This window comes from Botryllus schlosseri, chromosome 6 (genome assembly GCF_051294905.1).
Source record: "Botryllus schlosseri isolate E-star chromosome 6, Bs_hap1, whole genome shotgun sequence".
Lineage (NCBI taxonomy): Eukaryota > Metazoa > Chordata > Ascidiacea > Stolidobranchia > Styelidae > Botryllus > Botryllus schlosseri.
The window spans coordinates 30,351,679-30,376,117 of NC_137241.1; the positions used below are offsets into that span (position 1 = coordinate 30,351,679).

Sequence of the window (24,439 nt, forward strand, 5' to 3'; positions counted from 1 at the left end):
TTTGCTGTAGGAAATTGAACGAGAGAAAGTGATCGAGATGAGCGGATAAAATATTTTTAAATCTAAATCCTGCTCCTGATTTGGGATTTAAATACAAAGTCAGGGTTAATTTCGTCTCATGTCCAAGTCCAAATCGCGTAACGGCTGAAATTTGCTCAAAAGTCGTATGAAAACTGAAAATGGTCGGAAAGTTCATATTCAAGTCCAAATTCGTTTCATTCTAGTCCAAGGTCCAAATCCAACCAAACTGAAATCCATGTTCATTGTTCAATTCTCAATAGCCGCCGATTTCGCAACACCATGAACAATCACCACTCCCAGGTAAGGTCGAAGTCCCCAGCAAATATTTACACAACAATAACTTTCAATTATTTCGAAATATTCATCTTCGCATTACGATTATGCCGAGTCGAATGTAACAAAGCGACTGTAAAGGAGATTGTAGACTGGTTCGACTTCGGTTGATTCCGGAGGTAGGAATTAGTGTTGCCAGGGTAATCGGAAGATTTTGACCAGGGTGCGGTAAAATCATGAAAGCAAATAATATATGATTCATAAATTGTATCGTTGGCATGCGGCTACCAGCGGGGTAATTTAAAGGCAACACATAACCCGTTATGAACCGGGGTCATTTGCAGGAGACTTCAATCCGTGTCGCCTAATGTAGAATTAGATCTCAGGGGACTTACCAAATGTTATGATTTGATAATTTTGCTAGGTATTGGCACTTGGCAGGCCCTCTGGAATCTCGGTACGTTTTGCCTGATATAACAAGTGAGCAGCGATGATTTTCCAAGGTGAAGTAATTTAATAAAAAATAAAACAGTGTGAGCACAGGACACCGATTCCATTTGATACAGGCAGTTGGCTCTTCTGATGTTTTTTCACTTCAAATAAGGATAATTCATTATGGCACATTTTGTAATATATGTCATCAATGATTGGTATATGCAGACATCCAAGCTGCAGTGAAACAGGATAAAATGTATACTAAATGGTTAAGAAACATAAACGAACTGGGTATTCTCTGCTTTCACGGCACGTTAGAGATCACTCAGTTTATTGTGTTTTGTTTATGTCTAAAGTATGAATGAGTCAAATGTGTTGATGTGAGGCCATTTGTTGTGGTAGACATTTTATGATACACAAACACAATAATTAATATAGGTCATCCAAGGGACAGACAGACATTTTTATTGCTTCGTCAAACATAAAAAGTTGACTGGAGGTGACGATATGGCCTATAAAGGCCTTGTTACTCGTCACTTCATGGCAGTGAAATAATCAAGTGCACTCATCCCAATAAATATAACAGTGGACAGTCTGCAACATAGAAGAAAATAATAATCACAGGAGGTGGGAGGCGGGTATCTATTCATTCTATTGAAAGGCCGACACTAAAAGTTTCACCACGCGGACATTGTAAAATGGATAACCAAGTAGGGGAGAGGAGGCCAAGATGAGACACGGGGCAAGATGAGACATGCAATTTTTTCACAGAAAAATTTTCTTATGGACAGATTCCTTCAACTATGTTGTTCCCACAATGCCATTCTATAGTCCTACCATATTAACAAGGCAAACAGATTTGAGGTTGGGAAGAAAAATGCCAAAAACTATATTTTCATAGCCTATGTCAGTTATGTGAATTCATGTTTGTAAGGGCATACCTATCCTAGTACTTAATATTATAAAACAAGAATACTGGAGCTGGTTGAGTGCAATATTAGCAGTGTAATCATGCGCTTACCTCTGAAAAGTAACGGACAGAAATGTTTTTATTCGAATTTATATGTTAATTTAGGTGTGGGGGTAAGATGAGACAAAATTATGGGGGTAAGATGAGACATGGGTATCAGAGGGCTTTTCTATTGAAGGCCTCGGAAGATTAAAAATTTACTGTTGAAGGCACACAAAATGTATTATTTATCTAGTAGTTTACCAGATGTGATATTATAAGACAAAATAATAACGAAACTCTTATTGTTGCTGGATCTGGTTTTCGATGTCACTTATATTTGTATATGATGTACCAATTCTTTTTAAAAATGAATTATTTCATGATTATTATATTTTATCCACGATGTTGCTGGTTGATTCATCATTTGGGGTGAATTGGTGGTGTAATGAGCATGAATTGCTTGGTGTCTCATCTTAAACACAGTGTGTCTCATCTTACCCTCACCTGGGGGTAAGTTGAGACATTTGAGCAAGGATTTTTGAAGGCCAAGAAATCCATCAGTATGTTATTCAATAGAACTCAAGCCATCGTCATAGAAAGTAGAGATCACAGGCTTTCCATTGGTACCAAAATTAATCCTCAGAAGGCATTATTCTTTGAGTGGCCTTGAATTATCAGAAAAGTGTCTCATCTTGGCCTCCTCTCCCCTACCCTGAATTTATGCCCATAACGCCAGATTTGGACATATAGAAAATTTTCAGTTTCCAAATTTCATTTGAATTAGAATTACTGAATTGGCAAAAACTTGGAAATCGCATTAAATTTTGAATTAGAGGAAATGCAACAAAAATCAAGTTCAGTTTGTATCGAATCAGAGTTGATTTTCTTGATTATGAGGATAGCAAATGTCCATGCACCGAGCTTGGCTCGTTTCGCACGATACAGTTCTGTAGCATTTTCAGAAAATCCAGAAATTTCCTTGAATTTTTACGAGTGGTTCTTATCCCCATAGTGTTGCACTTGCATATGATATAACTCATCTTGTGTGACTCATATTTTATAGTTGTTTATCATTTTACTGTTAGATAGTCAATATAGTTTTATCGACACGTCAACCATGGGTGAGGATGGCAAAGTCGCTCCGAACGGAGATAAAAAGCCAGTCCGAGTGTGGGTAGACGGGTGCTTTGATATGGTCCATTTCGGACACGCGAATCTAATCCGTCAAGCGAAACTTCTGGGAGATTATCTCATTGTGGGAGTGCATTCTGACGAGGAGATCGCGAAACAAAAAGGACCACCGGTTTACAACCAAGAGGAGCGTTACAAATTGGTGCGTGCCATCAAATGGGTCGATGAAGTTGTAGAAGATGCACCGTATTCCACAACTCTAGAAACTTTGGATAAATATGACTGCGATTTTGTGTGTCATGGTGATGATATATCAGTAATGGCAAATGGACAGGACGCTTATCAAGTCGTAAAAGACGCGAATCGTTATCGTGAAGTGAAACGCACGCAAGGCGTGTCCACGACTGACATTGTCGGACGTATGTTGCTCGTAACGAAAACTCACCATAAGAGAGAAGGTGAGGACCTTCCGGACAAGAAAACGATGAACGATATTCAAAAAGACGCAACGGGACACAGCCCGTGGACCGGCGTCTCGCAATTTCTTGCCACGACTCAAAGAATCGTGCAGTTTTCAGGTGGGAGAGTCGCGAAATCGACAGATAAAGTAATCTATGTCGCAGGAGCTTTCGATTGTTTTCACATCGGACATCTATCGTTCTTAGAAAAAGCGTCTAAACATGGAGATTATGTTGTTGTTGGATTACACACTGACGCAGAAGTTAACCGATACTGTGGAAGCAATTATCCGATTATGAATCTACACGAGAGAGTATTGAGCGTGTTAGCTTGTCGTTATGTTGATGAAGTTGTCATCGGAGCTCCTTATAATGTCTCAAACGATCTGCTCAAACATTTTAACGTATCTCTGGTCATGCACGGTAACAGCAAAGTCTACGCTGATGAAAATGGTGACGACCCGTACGGTGAAGCCAAAAGGCAAGGAAAATTTCAACTGATCGAAAGCCAATCCAGCATGACGACGGCCGTGATCGTTCAGCGCATCATCGAACACAGAAAGAATTACGAAGAAAGGAATAGGGCAAAGGAAAAGAGAGAGTTGTCCGTGTATGAGTCGACGAGAAAAAATAAAGGATTTCCAGACGCGATTTAACGGATTTTCTCTCTCATTCGGACGTGCCACCAGATTTGGACAACTAGTTGTCTGATTAGATTAGAGCAAAATGCTGTTAATCTAATTCAAATAAGATTCGTGAAATGTTTCTATGATCTCATTTTACTTCTAATTTAATTTCTGGTTTTCCTGAAAGTGCTACAGAACTGCATCTTGCAAAACGAGCCAAGCTCGGTGTAAAGACATTTGTCATGCTGCTCATGAGCTCTGATTTGATATGAAGTGAAACTTGATTTTTGTTGTATTTATTTCAAATTTGATTTCGATTTCAAAGATTTTGAGAATTCAGTAATTCTAATGTAACTTAGAAAAGATGAAAATTTCTAGTTGTACGCACTTGGAAAACCCACTTCACTGACGCACGATTCCCTCAAACATTTCTGACTTAAATCATAGTTAACAAGCTGTTCTGCCTCCTGTGGAGATTACCAGCTTGGTACGACCCGTGCAATTTTATGTGTTGCGAGTGATTTCTACAATTAACGTAGTAAAGTATATTCTAATATATAATCGTACTTGTTCCTCGAATGCAAATGTATTGCTGTGGTAATGCAGATTTTGTACGTTTTACATGGATGTCATGTTTTTGTGATCCTTTAATATACATTTTAATCACTTACAGGTTAACAGGTATTTATTATGTAAAGATGTTAGAAAATAGTATGACGCTTTTCAAATCCCTCATTTGCTGACGATTGCCCCTGAAGGATTTTACTATATTTTACATAATGAATATATTATTGAAATGTATATTGAAGTCCTGTATCCCTGGTCTTATATATTATCAAAATGTATCAAAGTTATGCACCCCGTAAAGTTAACTGGAAATTCAGGCCGCATGCGATTTTTATGTGTCAAAATGCTGTCGATTTATTACCGTTGATCTCAATTCCCTGTATGGCATATTATTAGGGTTACCATACGTTCTCCTTTAGAAGGATTTGCCCTCCTTTTTCAAGAAATCTAGAATGTCCTACGAGGACGCCCAAATAAATGTCCTCATTTTTGCAATTCGTCGTCCTTCATAGCATTTAGGAGCCAGGTGACAGACAACTAAAAGATGCCATAATTGACGCAGAATCTGAATTTTGATGTTGAGGGTGACTACAAAACGAAAAAGGTCAATGCCAATTAATTTTATGTAGTAGTGGGTCTTTCGGAGTTGAGTTGGAAAATGACCTTGTTTATTTTCAGTCAACCAAATTATGTCCGCTATTATGTTTACAACTTGTTAAAAGTGTCCTCTGGTAACCCTAATATTATCCGATTGTATATTATTCAATTATATATTTTTGTTCTGTACCTCAAAAAATCTCTTCACATACTGAATAAATGTTGATGTATTACTATTGATCTTAATTCTTAGTAAGGTAACACACGGACGCCGCTAATTCAACTTCCTCTTCCGCAAATAATGAATCATTTCGCGCAACCAACACAATCAGCGTCCTCAGTAATATCCGTTTACTATTTAAAATATTCACAAACAAAAAAGGCAACATGCAATGCAATGGTTAGTCGCGAATCTACGATCGTACGACTAATAACTTGTCGTCAACCCCGTTTTTCAAATATCTGTACAGCCGAATCACAATCAACCAATATCTCTGTTATGAGCGGTCTCCGCTTGTGACCATGATGACCCTGTTAAAGTCGCTATGCTACTGTAGAAAAATAGACATGTCGGGCAGCTAAAGATGATCCGATCGGAGAGTTGTCTCAGGTACACCTTCATAATTTAGAAGAAACTTAAAATTACTGCAAGAGTCCGGCGCCGTCTCCTTCAACTCTCCGCTTTTTGTTTTTTCGCCGACGGGGTTCTGAAACACGAAACCATTAGCGATGTCACAAATATAATAAATAGTATACAATACGAAATAGCAAACTCACTCCGTAGCTCCCGAAGCGCGTTTGAAACTCTGTCTGGCCGTGTCCACTTTCGAAGCATCTGTAATTACCAGAGGACAGGTAGTAAAAATAGTCATCATCAATACTCAAGAAGAAGTAAAAACATTGTAAATTTCTACAGACGTGCAAGTACAAATTTACAAGAGTTCTAGTTCTTAGTTTAGCCTAAAAAACAAAACTGTTAAGTGGAAGTATGCATAAGGAGAAAACATAACCAGTGAAGAAACGTCAATTTCTACTTGATTACGAGTAGAAGTATTCCGGGCCTCTAGTTGTGTCTAAGAAACTGAAAGCTGTCAAGTAGAAGTAGTCTAAAATGTTAACCAAGTAGGCAAACCTATTTAGAGTACTTGTCATTATTACGTCACAACGACAAAATTCTTTCTCGAACTTGGTTAACCTCATTTACTGGCGTTCGCTCCTGAAGAGAGCAAGTCCAAAAGCTCTGAGTGGAATAAATTAGGCAATATCAACGTATTGTTTGCTGCAATATTGAAGTTCTGTACTTCGGAAAGTAGAAGTACCTCGTTACTGAAAACCTCCGTTAATTACCAAGATACAAACAAGTTCGCTTACTAACCTTGTAGCCAACGCACTTGCGTCGCGGGGCCGTATCCTTTCTGATTTTTGGCCGCGATCCTGAATATGATGGCAGGCTTGCTGGTGCAGTCGATGTGAGCGTTGGTCAGCTGCTGGTGGGACACCGAGCAGCGAGGGGACTCACCCAGGAACACTCTGAAGAACGAACATTTAAAATCATTGAATATCAATATTATAAAAATATGTGATCTTGACGAGGGCCCAACTATTTTCCGAGCAATCAAACGATACGCTCCTTTCCACTAAGAGTCAATTAATGTGCGATATTCACCTGACAAACTGCATATTGGCCTGTTTCTGCTGGCCTTTTACGGCCAGATAAACCGAGTATTCGATGATCAGTCCGTTAACGTTGGAAGGCGCTTCCCACGAGATGGACGCTCCTTCTGCCGATTTGCTGATTTTGATGCCGGACGGAGCTCCGGGAAATCCTGCAATCAACAAATCTTGCGACTTTACCTAATGACTTGAATAATCGGCATTTTTTATTTGAATCATACCAAGTAGGCTTGGTTTGACTTGATTTTGACTTGACTCGAGTCAAAATGTGCAATGACTTGTGACTCGATATAATCGGGATCATGGCTTGTACTTATAGAATTTGACTTGACGCAACTCAAAATTCGGGTGACTTGACTTGAGTCAAGATGTGGATTGACTTTATATGACTTGTGACTCAATATTTCTTAAATCATACTTTGTACTTCAAGAATTCGACTTTACTAGACTCGAGACAAAATGAGCAATGACTCGACACGACTTGTGACTCGAAGAAAGTGACACTATTAGTGCGACTCATAAATCAAGTGACTTGATTTGAGTCACCTCTAAAAAATTGACAGACTTGTCTTGACTAGACTCGACTCGAGTCACCTCTACTAATTGAGCAACTTGGCGTGACTCGAGTCGCCTTCTAAAATTGAGTCAAAATGCGCAGTGACTCGATACGACTTGTGACTCGGAGGATGTTCCACGCACCTGGCAAGCACGTCTTGAACGCGGACACTTCGGAAAACTGTCCCTTGCCGCAAGAATTGATGGCGGCCACCCGAAATTTGTACGCGGTCCCGGACTCGAGCGGAACTCGGAGCATCATCGATCCGTTCTGAAAATTCGATACGTTGGTTACCTCGGAAGGGGCCAACCATTGACAACTAGAAAATCTTCAGATTGTCCAAATTACATCACAATCAGAATGATAGCTGCAGTTTTATCAGAATTAGAATGTTAGCAATACACACGTGGGGCTATTAAAAAAAAAAGTTCCTTCAGATTTCACTGGCTGCCTGATAAAATTGTTAGGTTGGTTAAAAAAAACGCTGCACACCAACTTTGGATCCATTCCAACCAGTAGAAGCGAGATTCATGCAGCAGGAAGTTTTGAATTTATCATTAAAAAACATAAAATAAAATTTCAAAATTTTCTGCCGACCCTATAAAATTGTTAGGCTGTCAGTAGAGATGATGCACACCAAATTTGGTTCAATTCCAACCACTAGAAGCAAAGTTATTGCATTAGCAAAATTTCTAATTCCATGATTTTATAATAAATAATCAAAGAGTCAGTCACCGTAAATACTATTTTATTCAAATCCAAATTTTTCAACTGCAATAACTTTGCTTCTAGTGGTTGGAATTGAACCAAATTTGGTGTGCATCATCTCTACTGACAGCCTAACAATTTTATTGAATCGGCAAAAAAATTTCGAAATTTTATTTTTTGTTTTTTAATCAATTAAAAACTTCCTACTGTACGAATCCCGCTTCTACTGGTTGGAATGGATCCAAAGTTGGTGTGCAGCGTTTTTTTAACCAACCTAACAATTTTATCAAGTAGCCAGTGCAATCTGAAGGAAAAGTTTTTTTTATTGAACAGCCCTGCTACACAGTTTTCAATCCAAATTTGGTCAGAATTCGCAAAATCTTAGAATCTGAATTCAATCACATATCACAAAAAATGCAACATGAATCAAGTTCACTTCATATCAAATCAGAATTTATCCGTATTAGTGCAACAATAGCAAATGTCTATACACCGAGCTTGGCCCGTTTCGCACGATACAGTTCTCCCGTTGCATTTTCAGGAAAACAAGAAATTAGATTAATATTAAAATTATAGCATAAAAAATTTCACAAATCAGATTACATGTATTTTGCTGTCGTTAGTCCAATTAGAACACCTCACCTCGTCTGGGAAAGGGACCACGTTTCCACTGCCGGGAAACCCAGATACCTCCGGCACGAGATAATGGTCCACCGTGAACGACGTATTTTTCGTGATAGCCACGTCGTACCAGGAGGCGCTTTCCCTTTTCACGGAGGGGGCCGACTGGACCCCGTTGCTGACCGGGGTGGTCTCTTGGGGGGCGCTCTCTTGAGCCTTCGCAGCACTCGTTTCCGAAGTCTGTTGTGAGGTCACAGGAGGCAAGGTTTGCTGCGGCGCAGAATCCGTGGTCTCCATCGGTTCGGGACTTTTCGGTTTTTCTGAACGCAAAAAGTTTTCACTGCCCTATTTTATTCATTACAACAAATATAAATATACATAAATTTTTTGATATTTAACATTTTTTTTCAATCACTCGTATATTTCTCCACGACCTTCGAGGGTAGCTTACATTATATCTTACATTTCATATTTTATAATCAGAATTTCATGAAGCAGAAAGTAGTTGTAGGGTAAGTTCACATCACTTTTCATGGTGAAATTGTCGATCTGCTTTCTCAAACGTCTTTCACACTTTTCCTATTCCACTTTCAATCAAGGTAGTTTTAGCATGTCTTACAAACTGCTAATTCAACTTCTACTTCAACTGAATTTCTTACAATTCAACAGTTTTTGAGGCAAAGGCAAAACTACTGACTTTCTATAATAACCATATAATATATTCTACTTTTAGTTATTGTAAAAGTAACTTCTACTTAATTGCATTACTTCTGAACAGTTTTTGAGGGATGCAATAGACCACGGACATTCTATCATAACAATATAATAATATATTCTACTTTTAGTGATTGAGCATAGAGATTTCACTTCAACTTCTACTCTAGTTCCATTATTCCGCTTCTGCTCGAAAAGTTTTTGAGGTAAAACTTCTGCCTTGCTATAATTTGTATTTGAAGTTTTAGCATACTCTTCATCACTTTCCATGTGGAACCGTCATAATTCTGCTTACTCAAATGCCATTGAAGCCTTTGAAATACTTGTACAATTTTCAAGCTTACCTCCAGACGACATGAAATCGAAGGGTAACGCAGATGTCACGTCTGGAATCTGCTTGGTCATGCTGTCCGAGGCTTCATCTTTCTTGACCGGCGCATCATCCGCGTCTGATTTCGTTGCCACGGCAGCTTCGGTCGGGGCAGACTCGTTATCACCGGCGACCGCGGCCGGACCCGATTCTTCTTGGCTGAAAATGAAAATGAACTCATTTGAATAATAAGATATTCTGACACCAGACTTGTACAAACCACCAATCAAGTTATGCGATGGTCAACTAACCACTGCTTTTCGAGTAGTTCTAGTTCTAGGTGCAGATTTTAAAAGGGAGTGGTTCTAGTACCAACTGTAGTTGCGTGCTTTGAAGAGTGAGTGGTTCTAGTTCTGAAGCGAATTTTATTAGCTGTGACTTCAACATGATTTGATGGAGGATGAAATAGATTTTATCACGATTGTCTGAGCCAAATACGAGCACGGACAATCGGACATGGATTTAAGATTATTTTCAAGCTGAATTTGGACTGGGACATGAAAAATTCCTCAGACATTCCATCTTCATGCGAGTTTTAGATCAAATTTTAGTCGATACTAGTTCTGCATACGGACATGATATAGAATTGCTTCTGGACTTCAAAACATCGAAACTGCTACAAACCTGGAAGAAATGGTGGTGCCTTGCAACGAACTAGTGGTGCTGGTGCCCCCGCTACCCCCCGCCGTGGCCATCGTGCTGCTATCCGTCTGTTTGGTTGTCGTAGTCTCGTGAGGAGGACTTTTGCATTCGGGCCTGAAGAGAGGATTTATTTTTATTTTTATTTTTTGGTAAAATACGTATTGATAACGTTTCCAGCAGAGTGAGTCGAAGTAGTCATTGTTGTTACTCAAGTACAAGTGGAAATAGCAATTTCGAAGTGAAAAAGTAAGTATTCTGGCATCTGAGCCTAGTTAAGTCAAGTTCAGTTTAAAAAATTTGTCAATAGTTTTTTCCGCATCATTTTCCATGAAAAGCCCAGAAAATTATATAATATTATACCCATTGCTCGTAGCAACTGCAGTCTCTTGACCGGACGATGTTGTGGTCGTCTTGTCCGCGTTGCTACCGGCAACAGCATCAGTCAACGACTCGGTTTGACTCGTCGTTGTGGTTTCATGCGGTGGGCTTTTGCACTCGGCTTGCGAGGTAACACTGCAACAGCAAAATCAGTGATAACGTCTCTCAGAAAGGCTAAAAACTTAATTTCACAAACCTTGATCCCAGATCCGGCTTCGCCTCCTAAAATAATAGTTTATTTTAAGATCAAAAATCATTTACGCTGAAATGTCTTGACTTACCGACACCTTGGCGCTCTCTGATGTCGTAGTGGTCGTAGTAGCTATAAAGGATGGAGACATTTTCAGCTTTTTTCGAATTAGATCACAATTGGAATGATAGCTACAGTTTTTTTTCCAAATTAGACCAGAATTACTGAACTCGTAAAACCTCGGACATCGAATTCAATTCTGAATTAGAAGGAAAAAACAAATCAAGTTTACTTCACATCAAATCGGGGATGATTCTGATAAGCATGAGATCACAAATGTCTGTACACCAAGCTAGACTCATTTCGCATATACAGTTCTCCTGTAGCATTTTCAGGAAAACCAGAAAGCAGATTAGTATTAAAGTAAGAGCATAGAAATATTTCACAAATCAGATAAGAATTAGAATCCTGGCGTTTCGCTATAATCAGTCGAATTAGACAACTAGGATTCTCTAGCTGTCAAAGTCTATATAGTAATGCTATCAAAGTTCTTCACCTGAAGCAGGAGCCTGTTCCGGCTTCACTTGGGGCCCGACAACGATCCTCTGCACCCCGTTTCCGGCCGGGATGAATTTCAGTCCTTTCGGCAAACCGTCGGACCCAATCACGACCGGGGTGATGCCGCTTTTCAAAGTCCCCATCGGCGAGCTTTTGATGACAACCTAGCAATCGGGGGTAAAATCATAAATGATTTCGGTAGATGGATAAGGCTTGTATTCATCATACCAAGAAACATATTGAAGAAAATGACTCGACTCAATTTGTGTATTGACTCAACTTGTACTCGAGTCATTACGCACGACTCGAACCAAGTCATATGACTCGAGACTCGGAGCGTCTAGGCAGGCATTTCATTGTAACTTAGAAGAACAGTAAGTTACCGCATTTTTGATATTTTGTCCATGCTTGTAAAATAGGGCTAAAAATGGTAAGAGGAAAATAACCATTATGAATGCAAAGCATTTGATACCACCCAAACAGAGTTGTAAAATACAACTAACTAACTAACAAAATACATGATGCATCGAAAAATTTGCCATAATACCAGACTGAAAGAACCCCACTAAACCAAACTCACGGGCTGGCCTTTGTTGGTCGTGATTACGTTCGGGTTTGTGATGGAAGAAGGTAGTACTTTGGTCGTGATGGCGACGATTTTCGGCTGGCCAGAGTTTCCTTTCAGAGGGATTGTCTTGATGATGGATGTGTTCGGTTGCGTACCAGCCTGTATGCCAGAGAAAGAGTTTTTCCACCTTGCGTCTAACAGTTTGAACTCAAAGCCACTCTGAGGTACAGACGTTTCATGTAGGGTTGGGACTTCGGGATCGAATGAAATCCCGGGATCGGGATTTCCCGGGATTTTCGCTTCTCAATCCCAGGATTAGCAAAATAGTAAAATATGCATAATACAAGCTACATAAACAACATTTATTCCTTGTAATATTGACTCAAAACATGAGAGCATCAAGAGCAGTGATTCCCAACCGCGGCTCCAAGGTAGTCTTCTTGTGGCTCTGAGTGACCTCTAAATATGCCACAAAAATATAATGGACGACAGTTGTTGTTTGTTTCTATAAATAGTTATAGGCAATTTTTGTATATGAATGCTGAAATGAGGAATATTAGATATCTCTAAACCAGTCTAAGGCCGCTTCTGAAAACAGAATTCTTGCAGACTAGCGTCAAACGCACGGAGGAATACCCGTCAGACAACGACATATCCTGAGTTCTGCTGCTCGTAGACCTTTATATATCGCCTTTTTGAAGAGTAAATTACGACACAATTTCACTAACATTAATATAACGGCTCATAGTCAAATATAAATTGCAATAAGTCCAATATTTTTCATAGAATAATCCTCCGCAAACTTGTGTATCAAGTGCTGGAATCTATGAAGAGTTATCACATAACAAGTAAATAGTATGTTAAGTAATGCATTTTCAATTTATTTCAATGTATAGCACTTGCCAATCTGCGTCTACCAATGCTAAAATAACAGATATTCAATCTGTAGAAGTCTATGTGCATGTGCATGCTTTTGAGTTTGCTAGATGGTGGGATTTAGAGGTAGGTTATTAGCTACCTTTAGAATTTTCATTATCAGTATATAGTCTAATCGGGTGTTCTAATGCGGCTCCGACATTCAAATTGGTTAGGAACCACTGATCAAGAATATCATCGCTTAGACGGTTTCGTAATTTGTTGGCGAAATATCCTTAAAATATGGGTGGGGGCGCCAGACGTAGGCCATTTACGAAAAGGGGCGCTGCACGGACGTAAGGTTAAGAAACAATGTTTTAGACAACCTGTCTAGTTTTTGACACTGCATTATTACCAAAAAATGACACATGACGCTACGTAAAGCCTTGGTAGATGCTGTTCACAAATCCCGGGATATTATTGGGGTTAATCCCGGGATCGGGATTTCCCGGGGTCCCAACGCTACTTTCATGTACAATGGAATAACATACTCATATTAAAATATACCTGAATATTTTCGACTGACACTAGTCAGGGGTAATCGTAAGCAACTAGTAGATTATAAAGTATCAACAATCGTATCACCGATACGACGTCACTGGCATGAAAATTTGAATAATTGAGGCGAACACAGGTTGAATTTCCCTAATTGATGAAGTGTCCAGGGCAGACTTGAACAACTAGATAATTCTCTAATAATTGTCTGATTAGACTAGTGAGAGCAAAATGCCGGTCATCTAATTCCAATTTTATTTATGGTTTTCCTGTAAATGCTCCAGGAGAATGCATCGTGTGAAACGAGCCAAGCCAAGCGCACAGACACTTGCCCATTTGCGTGCTCATGAGAAGAACTCTGATTAGATATGGACTGAACTTGATTCAATTTCAAAGTTGTTCAGTGGTTGTGATTGCGATCTAATTTGAAAAACTGTGGCGGTATAATCCTAAATCGAATCTAATTAGAAAAAACTGAAAGTTTTCTAGTTGATGGTCTGGCTGAGGGTTGCCGGTTTCAAGTGCGAGCTCGCTATAATATACCTGGGGTGAAACTATGGAGATAGGACTCGCTCCTGCCGTTCCAGGATTGGAGACGAGTTTCACAAAAGTCTGCGGCTTGTTTTGCGGACGCCCGGCAAGCTGGGAGAGAAAACGAAAGCTAGCGTACATATTCCCCGAGACATATGAAAAGCGACTCACCTTTGGAATGGTAGGCACCGGCGATTTCACGAGCGTGATGGTCTTCGTCACACCGCCGATCACCGTGGTCACGATCTGTCCGACTTTCGGGGGGCCTTGGGAGGTGCCCTTCTTGACCGTGATGAATTGCCGGGTTCCCGCGGTGACGTTTTGGGGCTTTGTGGCCGTCCGGACGAACGTCAGCTGTGGTTTTGTCAACGTTGGAGTCTAAGACAAAATTTCAAATAACCAATGGGTGGTCAAGAATTCGAATACGGCTTTTAAAAATATTCATGATAGAATAGTATATTCAGTTGCCCGGCATGCGACACGTGGAAAACGACAGTTGAGCATGAAACACTTCAGCATGTGACTTTATAACCCCAGAACTAATCCTAACCCGAAACATAACCCTGACATTAACCCCTATAAATATCCCAACCTCAAGCCTTACCCTAACCCAAGCCTAAATTCAACCCTAACCTATAATTTAACCCACATGCTCATATGTCCATGGATCAGTATTGAAATGAAGCCAAATATAGCACTTGTCAAGGTAATCCTCAGCAACTAGTATAGAATTGGAAAGAACATCGTATGCCTACTATCGTATCACAAAATATGACGCCACCGACATGAAAGCTCAAATAATCGGGGAGACCAGTATTAATTCTGTTTATTCGGGTCAAGTAGTCACAGATGAATTTTTAGAGCACTGAAATTAGTTGGTCCTTGCCACTAACAGTTGATTTATGAATGTGAATCATAGTTTCGATACCATTTTCCACTGCGGAAGCCTTGAAACCCGGATTGGTCATAATGTAGCATACATGTAGTAAAAATCTACGCACACATTAGTGGAAATCACATATCTTGTCATCCAAATACTCACAATACTACTCTTTACGGTGGTTATGTGCGGTTTGGCCGCTTGTCCCGCAGGAGTTATGCTGCTCAACATGGAAGGAGGAATCCTGTAATGAGACGAACCACTCATTCGCAACACAGACTTGGAGAACAAGATAGACAGAACACTCACGGTTGCACAGAACTGGGCAGTTGCTGCAAAGCGAGTGAGGCGGGAGGCATACGTTGCGTGGCAGCGGCCGCAGCAGCCAACGTCGCGATGCCACTCAGCGTGACAGATGTCGTGGTGGCCACGGAAGACGAGAGACGCGGCACCGTGTCCACCAGGGATGCCTCGGTTTTCGAATCTGCGGAAAACAGTCTCAGCTTACACTATAATGTATATTTAGGAAACTCATGAGCAAAGGTTATGTCGCAAATTTATGCTCCAATAAAACTAGAAGTACACATTTCCAAGAAGTAAAACCTATTCTTGGCTTAGTTTTACCTAAAAAGTTAGGGACAAGGGAAGTAATGTCATAAATATACAGTTTCAAAAGCTCGTCAAGAATATCTGTGCAAATGTGACTCATTTACCTGATTTTTTTGTCCCCTTCGTCCCGATATCGTATTTCTGGATTTGCAGGAGATAAGCGTCTGCGATCGGAACAACCCCCCAAGAAATCTCAAGAGTGGCCGTGGATGCCCGGACAAGTTGTACTCTAGGCGGCGCTCCTGGCCTTTCTGTTTGAGCAGAGTGGGTTGTTATCATTATTCACTCTTCTGTGACATCGTTATAAACATAACCATGGTCAAGATATGGCCAGAATAAAATGAAGCTATTACGAAAACTTGATTTTATCAACATTTGAAATATGGACCTATGCCACTCTGATTCCACAGCGACGATGTATATATCGATTTTATCCTATGTACATAATTGCATTTCCCTATATATTTTTACATACTGGCATACACAACATATCTCTATATAGGCTTAAGTCTATATGATCGTACAATAGGTTTTGGCGATTAGTTTCCTCAAGGTGCCAAATGAGAAGCAGAGAATACTACAGCAGTAAAATTTCACACTCTGTATTCTGCAAAACTTTTAATTTTATTAATTTTACTGTCTGAATTGACAGCAATGAATGACATTGTTAACACGGGCTTTGTTGATGTTAAGTAATGACAAATTGAAGATATATTTGCTGAAAATATATTTAAATCACACTATAAATCCGACGTGTAATTCGTAATGTAACAATTGCAACAAACAAGGCTTAAATTATTATACTACTGGAAAACATTTGCCGGAAATTAAATACAACATTTATTCAATTTAACTAATTTGAGTTTACGTAAACTAAAAGAATTACTTGAAGTATCTATAAGTCACAAATCTCAGTTTTGTATGTATTTATATACTTGCCATGTTATTGAGTTTTTGTATAATAGACACAAGAATCACATTTGTTGCCAAGATAATACAGCTTTGGCTTTGGTTGACTCTTATTTCGGAAATATACTTCTTTCTGTTCAGCGACATCTAAACCAAGACTCACCCGTCTCCAAAAACCAAAGGTCTTTGCAGCAGACTTGGTTGTTCCAAGCCTTGCGGTACCCGTCGCGACCACTCCAAATGTACAATCTAGAGTTGATGTTGACGGAGCAATGTCCGGCGCGCGCTCGCGGACACGATTCGTCAAACATCTCCAAAGAGAGACTCTCCCAGCTCATGGTCTTCAGATTCAGAGAAGTCAGGGTGTTGGTGCATTTCCATTCCTGAGAAAAAGAAAATTGTTTGTGACCCCATATTTCATTCGTTCAAATCATCCGTCACCTTTTCATGGCCTCCTGACCGCATGTCGTCTATCACAAGGGGCACCCAGCCCCCGAACACGTACATCCTGTCCTTGATCAACGTGGCGCTGTGGAGACTTCTAGGCAAGGGCGGCACCCCACCGATAGTAGGATTTGTCCAAGTCATCGTGTCTAAACAGAATACATTATTGATCGAACATCCACAGAAACCCTCACAGGGTGCATCTATTTTGTCAATGTCACCAATCGACAATGTCGACATTCTATGAATAACTATTTATTAATAAAAATATTAATAATGATTATTGATAAAATATTATTAATGATTAAAATTAATAACTATTCTACTGGAGAAGCACCAATGTTGGCAACTACCTTGACTCTTGCAAGGAAATGTTTCTTTATTAAACTCAGAGGTGGTAGTCATTGTCGGTATTAACGCAAAAGCACAAGTAACCGCATAAATTCCTACTCGGGTACAAGTAGAAGTAATGGTAGCTGAGTAAGTGAAAGTTAAGTATTCCTGGTCTAGTCTTGGCTAAAAAAACTGAAACGGTTAAAAAGTAGTAGTCTAATATCATCACACTTTAGACCAGTGGTTCCCAACCTTTTTCGACTCATCGCCCCCTTTTGAAGCTCCACACCGATCATCGCCCCCCAAATATTGGGAACCGAAAAACACCCTATTTCATGTAGGCTACTGTTTGGTGAGTCACCGTATTTCGCCTAAACGCGCGAAGCGCAACAAATTCATATAATTTATGTTTGAATCGGTCAATATGGTCGATGTGGTATGTTGGAAAAGTTAGGACCCCTAAATAATAATTAAATATCTTCGGGCGGAATCATTGTTATATTGACTTCTTTACATGATGCTATTTCGTGACCTCCTATATCTGCTGTGTCAGAAGATATGGAAATCGTCAAAACGTACCAAACGAAAAGACGCACATGATTTCATATTGGTATTTCTTTACTGGCAAATAATTTTTCCTTGCGGGATGGCATTTGTCCTGTAGGGTTAAGGTCGCCTTGACAGGAACATTCGACGCCAGCCATCGAGGCGCCTACGGACAATTAAACGTATATGTAGGCTATATTGTATATATGTATATAGATCGAAGTTTTCAGTCAGCACAAGGGCATTTCTTTTCGGCCAAGGTCTTCTCGCTGCTGATCGTTCTGGCACACTTCTCGGAGGCGCATGTTACATGGCCTCTAACTTCATGTCTTGGTGCATCGTGGCGCAGTAATGGCCGACGTCTCCCATTTCCATAACTCATGCGTATTTTTGTTGGGTGACGGAGACCCCAACATCAAGATACATGAAAACATTAAATTGCGCGCAGCGCGAAAATTTTTTGAAAAAGTGGCATGAATTTCGAAAAAATTACTCTATCATTCATGTTAATTCACGAAATAATTTTGGGTTTCCTACGATTTCGGGCCCCCCACCCCCAATTGAGGGGTTTGGGGTGCGGTAGTTACGGTCCCGACTCCAATATAGCCGTTTTAACGCACCGTCGCCCCCTATCGCCCGGGCCTTCGTCCGTTTTCGCCCCCTTCGTTATTTTCGCCCCCCACTGTCTAAAGCAGTGGTTCCCAATGTGGGCCATATCGCCCCCCAGGGGGCGATTTGGCAGTCTAGGGGGGCGAAAATGACGAAGGGGGCGACAGGGGGGCGAAAATCGACAAAGGGGGCGACGGGGGGCGAAAATAGCGAAGGGGGCGATGACGCGTCAAAACGGCTGACCTTTTTTTTTTTTTTAGTCAACCCACGGAAATTTAGTTACAAAAGTGTGTCAAATTAGACATCGAGCCGAGAATTTGACCTTTTTTTTTTTTTTTAGTCAACCCGTCGGTGATTACAGTTTGCATGCCCAATTTCCGGTACACAAAATTTGGGGGGGCGATGATCGGTGTTGACCTTGAAAAGGGGGCGATGGGTCGAAAAAGGTTGGGAACCACTGCTTTAGAAAGTAGTTCAAGTAGTCGAAACCTACTAAAGTACTTCGTTACCGACCAACTCTACTTGAATGGCATTGACAATCACAATCACAGGGTTAATCTGTCTCACCGATATCCAACACCCAAAGGTCCCCGAGCCTACAGCCGCACATCCCTCCGTAGATGAGCAATTTTTCACGTCCGCTCGTGTCCACCCACGAGATGCCGGTGTGGGATTCCCTGGGGGGAGGGGCAGGTCCGAAAGTAGCCGGGACTTGCCAGCAGCCGACGCCAGAACCGGGGACCAATCGAAGCGTGTAAAGGTCGTTTAAGTATCTAGAAAAAAACAAGGTATCTTTGGGCTGATATTGTCAATAGAGCTAGCAATAATGATTCGAATATTAATTCCAATGACTCATTCAAATAGTGAGAGACATTTTTTTCGAGTACTCAAATGATAAACTCCTTGCTACTAGAAGTTAATTTATCAATATTTATTTAGAGAAGTATATTTTCCACTGTGAATCTAGACGAGTCGTATTGCAGCATACAAAATATGTAGCACAAAGCTACAAACGTTTGTGAAAAATGATGTACACTTCTGGCTTCTGTGAAGTCATGATCATCCCACATCCCACACCATCGCCACAAAGTGCAATGAAAAAGGTATGGTAAAAAAACTACTAAAAATAATTGATTGTGATGTAAAACTGCCATTATATTCTGTCTGGTAGCATAAAAGGCACATAATTTCATCCACATCATTCACAATGTTGTGACGGCATAAGTTTGAGCGTTCACTGTCATTAGCGAAGAATTCTTCTTGTCATTGCGATAGAAACAAACCTTGGAATATTTGTCTTTGGGTCATCGCTGTCGTTAGCGAGACCCCCGAAAAGGTATACGAGGTTCCCGATCAGCGTGAAACTGTGGCCGAGTCTCGGATCGGGAATCGGTCCATTCGGAGGGGGAGCCGGGACCAACTTCTTCCATTCCCAACGACTCGCCTGAAAGTTTCGGGTCGAATATTTTCATTTCTTCGCAATTATCGCGCGTTAAAAGCAGACTTGTAAAAACTACTGGATTTTCATAATGCGCGACCGGAACTAGAACTACCCACTTTTCAAAGCTCGCAACTAAAACAAGAGCTTAGGACCTATAAATATCTGCAATTAACTAATCAAAACACAACTAGCTAGAATAAATTCTGAAGCTACTCATTAAATTTCATTTTATCGAAATCGGTTCAGTTTTTCACATGAATATCAGTTCTAGTTTGAAATGGGAATGGTCTTGAGAACCCCCACAAAAAACATCCTTGGCTATGCGACTGTTAGTAGCAATCACTCTGAGCTAGCAATGGCTGCAAGAGCATCACACAACAGAACATCGGTATCACGATTCATGCCAGGACTCGTTTTTTTAGATTTTCAGAAACGTTCTAATGTGCTACTAGAGCTAGTAGAACTACTCACTTCTCAAAAGCTACAACTAGAACTACATTGGTAGTTGTACAAGTTCGGATAGTAGAGACTGATATACAATATTGTAATATATTGATATTGAAATAAACCTGCATATTTTCGGCTGTCACGGGTAATTGTCAGCAACTACTAGAGATTAGGAAGTTTGAGTGTTTATACATAATGTTCTTTTGGAATCTCTACTAGTTGCTGATGATTAGGTGTAGGCCTACCACTGACAGTCAGCCGAAAATATTCAGGTTGCTTTCAATCTGAATCTGAATACATTATTCAATTGTATATTGTGCGCTGCTATGTGGTGGCTCACCTGAAGCTCAAAAAGGTCGTTTGAATATCGACCGTACTCGACCATGCCTCCGAAAACCAACAGCCTGGTACCATCGCACACAAATCCATATGCAGCGCACCCGGGAGGTGTGTCACCCCTCACAGCAGGGATGAACCATTGATTCGTTACTAAACAGAAGCGATAGAAACAGGATTGATAATAGACAGAGTGGGAGAGAGAAAATGAATTTATTTATCTCAAAAAAAACTTCAGACATGTTATCACACAGGAATGATTGACCGGTCGCAGTAAGGAAAATGTAGTTCAAATTGTGATAGCCGAGTTCAACTAGAAAATTTTCCCTTCATCATTTAGATTAGAATTAGACCGGTGCCTGCAGTTTCTTTAATTAGAATAAAATTGGAATTACCGAATTCGCGCAAACTTTGTTAAATCAAATTCTGAATTAGAAAGAAATCCAACAAAATGGTAAATGGAATGGTAAATGTTGTACATCAAGCTTGACTCGGCTTTCACATTATACAGTTCTCCCGTAGCATTTTCTGGAAACCAGAAATTAGATTGGAATTAAAATGAGAGCATAGAAACATTGTACAAATTTGTTAAGAATTATTTCACCGGCATTTTTCTCACATAAGTGTAATTGGACGATGATCAGTGAATTCGGCCCATGGTGAATTTGTTATTATAACCGTCGTGAATTGTACTGATTATTGGAGACAATTGTGAATTGGCGGTGGTGGACATGTCGTATGAATGTTCTCGAAAATGAGAGTATTGTTTTACGCGCGCGTGGAGCAGAGATGGCCACAGTCCGGTTCAGGAGCAGGAGTGGGATTTCAATGGTTTTTTACCTGGCCGGAGTGGATCCGGATTTGGAGTGACGGTCGTATTATAGTAGGATTTTTTGCTGCAATTTGAATAATTAGCATTGTTCTGGCAGGATTTTTTCGGATTCCGAACTGGACATTCACCAGCCGGATTTTTTTTGCCTCTGAATTTCTAATTGCCAGCCGGATCCGGATAGATTCGAATCCCGAAATTTGGGAATCTGCCCATCTCGGGCGTGGAGTCATCGTCTTTATATGGGGCTGTGTCATGCTGATGACGAGTGCCTAATTTTTCAAGGACTAGACAGAAAACCTACATTGCACATGGTGAATTTGGTGTTGGAAATCATAGATATTCTCGGCAATTGAAAGTTTCACTTCGTTTTAAATAGAGACGATATTGTGCATTTGTAACTAACTTGAGACTTGATGCAAATAATACCTTGAAGTAGGATAGAGCAAGCGCAGTTTTATTGGAGAAAGAATGTGGTAGTTGTCTCTGACAGACTGTGCGTATAATGACTGACTGCGCGTGCCTAAGAGGTGTTTCAGATAGTCCACGGGGTCAACCTTCTTGACCACAGGGCCACATGAGATTTACGAACCATATGTTGATGTCTCCATGTGCGCGCAAAACATAACTTTCATTTTCGTAAACTTAAATATAGCATTCATACGTGTCCACCACCACCAATTCACCATTGCCTCCACGTGATCTACTGTACCCCGGCAAAGAGTGACACGAGAAGAGAGTATAATATCAATACAATTCATGACGTTAAAGATAATTTTATTCAACAAATTCACCGCTATGGAATCTCGGTTCATTTACTGAAATAAATCCTGTGTGATGTGAGCTTTTCTGCATAGAATTAGGTAATTAAAGAGAAAGTTCTGCGTGATGTTGACATCAACTCCACTCTGGCAAATTCACCATGGGATGGGCCAAGTTCACTGGTTCTCAATCAATATAATTAGACAACTAAAATTATCTAGTTTTTCAGGACTGAATGGTCAATGCATGCTAATTATGTATAGGTATAGCAATAGCGAGATGAAGCTGCAGTGAAGTGAAATAGTTTTCATTTGGTCTGCAGCTGCAGCTGTTGGACTCCGATGTCCAGCAATATTGTGTTTTATGTATATTGAGTTTGAGGCAGTGTTGGGATCAAGTCACTACCTTCGAGTCACGAGTCATTGGACATTTTGACTCGAGTCAAGTCAAGTCAATCGATTTTCGAAGGTGACTCGAGTCAAGTCAAGTCACCCGTTTTTTGGAGGTGACTCGAGTCAAGTCGAGTCAAGTCAAGTCAAGTCACGAGTCAAGTCACAATTCAAGTCAAATTGAATTTCGAAGTATGAGTGATGATTCAAAGCCATCACATTTTGCTAAGTGTGTGAAAGACAGATGAATTGGTCATCTATCTTGAGTCAAATAACGAACATGAAGTTAAATAAACATGCAAAATGACATTACATCGCCCACGCACACGTACAACTGCTATTAGAATACGTGAGTAGCTGTACAGTTACATGCTACAGTCAGTTATAATCATCCAAAATATAGGACCGAATACGAAGCCACGAGAAGGTGAAACAAATTGAGTTGGTACACTAGCCTACACTACCCATCTACACATCCGTAAGAATATTAACGCACAGACCATATTTGTTCGATTTAAATCATACAAGAGGGTTGGCAAAACTGAGCAATGCGCAACGCAAGCATTGAGCCGTCTAAGAAACCGAGATACATTGCTATAAGACTAATCTGCTACTGGTACGACAACGTCAACTGTGATCGTTTCGTTTGCGGTCAAATTATTTGTGATGTAGCAATGGAAGATCAGTGTAACGTACAATCAGTGAATGACTGATTGCTCTCACAAGTGATAACGGCGTATCTTGAACAATCCAAACATACACAAGATACATTGATTTAATCGACACTGTTTACTTTATGACTTGAAATTGACTCGTAAATTTTGCTCCGAGTCACGAGTCAATGCAGATTTCTGAAGCTCCGAGTCAAGTCAAGTCAAGTCATTTTTGCAAAGTGACTCGAGTCAGGTCAAGTCATACAAAAAACTTGACTCGAGTCATCCCAACACTGGTTTGAGGCTATAATAGTGAATATGTCATCAGTCATGGTATGTGGAGTAAAGTGCACAAGACGAGTTCAAGTATGTAAGTAAAATAATAAATATACCAGTAAATTAATTATGATAGCTAATGCACACATTGACACTAGCCTAATACAGGAATACTTGTTATTGTTAGCCTTGGTTGAAGATTTTCCAAGTATAGGGAGAGTGCCCGTGAAGATGTCGCACTTACCCGCATTATAGACGTGTAATTCGTCGACTATGCCCTCATTTCCGCCGCCAAAAACCACCATCAAATTTTTAATGGCGACTGCCCGATGTCCATGACGAGGCCTCGGAACAGGACCGGTAGAGTTGGTCACTTTTTTCCACTTTACAACTGAAGCATTCATGACTTCTCATAGAAATCGTATCGCACAAGCGTTCAGATTACGATTTCTCGAACAGCTCGTGTTACGCTGGACGATAATATTCAGTTCCAGCAATAATGTGAGAAAGTTGAACGCAATACGAGGCGACTTCGTTACCCTTTGCAACATGCGCAAATTTCATAACCGCCACTTTTTGCAAAATCGAAGGCACAAATACTGAGCGCTAGAAAAGATTCAAGCGTTCGTTGTAGCGGTTATAACATGATAATTACGATATAACATGTATTTATGAACATTATTATTGCCGAAAAATAACGATAATACTCGAAATCATAACAGAAATTCAAATTTTCCGCTCAATTTTTAGATGGCGGATATAGCTCTTTTTGGATCCGTCATGGTTGATATCTGTTGTCCAATTAGCAAAGGCGGACGCAAATGTCCCGGATGTGGTAAACATTGGTGAACCCCAGTATACATATGATCAATATATTCGTATAATCATAAATTGAAATGTTTTCGACTTACTGTCAGGGGTAGGTTAATCGTCAGCATCTAATAGAGAAGTAGAGAATTACAAAGAACTTTGTATTGATGGACTCTTTAGCGGGAT

General features: G+C 40.2%; 2 protein-coding genes across 3 annotated transcripts; one reads left to right on the forward strand and one right to left on the reverse strand.

Moving 5' to 3' along the window:
• Window positions 1-2,723: 2,723 nt before the first annotated feature.
• Window positions 2,724-4,697, forward strand: LOC145442068 (ethanolamine-phosphate cytidylyltransferase-like). The gene has a single exon (XM_080320064.1). The coding sequence runs from the start codon at window positions 2,799-2,801 to the stop codon at window positions 3,924-3,926; it is 1,128 nt and encodes a 375-aa protein (XP_080176190.1). The 5' UTR covers window positions 2,724-2,798; the 3' UTR covers window positions 3,927-4,697.
• A 697-nt stretch (window positions 4,698-5,394) lies between these two features.
• LOC145442067 (host cell factor 2-like) lies at window positions 5,395-24,001 on the reverse strand. 2 transcript variants are annotated; one of them, XM_080320062.1, is made up of 24 exons: window positions 23,688-24,000; window positions 20,539-20,687; window positions 19,594-19,754; window positions 18,878-19,083; window positions 16,820-16,971; window positions 16,542-16,761; window positions 15,574-15,720; window positions 15,170-15,344; window positions 15,023-15,104; window positions 14,152-14,358; window positions 13,993-14,091; window positions 12,052-12,198; window positions 11,470-11,635; window positions 11,005-11,045; window positions 10,920-10,945; window positions 10,706-10,858; window positions 10,328-10,459; window positions 9,678-9,862; window positions 8,641-8,939; window positions 7,434-7,560; window positions 6,727-6,886; window positions 6,436-6,590; window positions 5,838-5,895; window positions 5,395-5,767 (listed from the first exon to the last, which is right to left on the reverse strand). In XM_080320062.1, the coding sequence occupies exons 1-24, from the start codon at window positions 23,845-23,847 to the stop codon at window positions 5,731-5,733; spliced, it is 3,444 nt and encodes a 1,147-aa protein (XP_080176188.1). In that variant the 5' UTR covers window positions 23,848-24,000; the 3' UTR covers window positions 5,395-5,730. The 2 variants fall into 2 exon arrangements, with proteins under 2 accessions (XP_080176188.1, XP_080176189.1); XM_080320063.1 differs by lacking the exon at window positions 13,993-14,091 and having other exon boundaries at window positions 23,688-24,001.
• Between the last annotated feature and the right edge of the window lie 438 nt (window positions 24,002-24,439).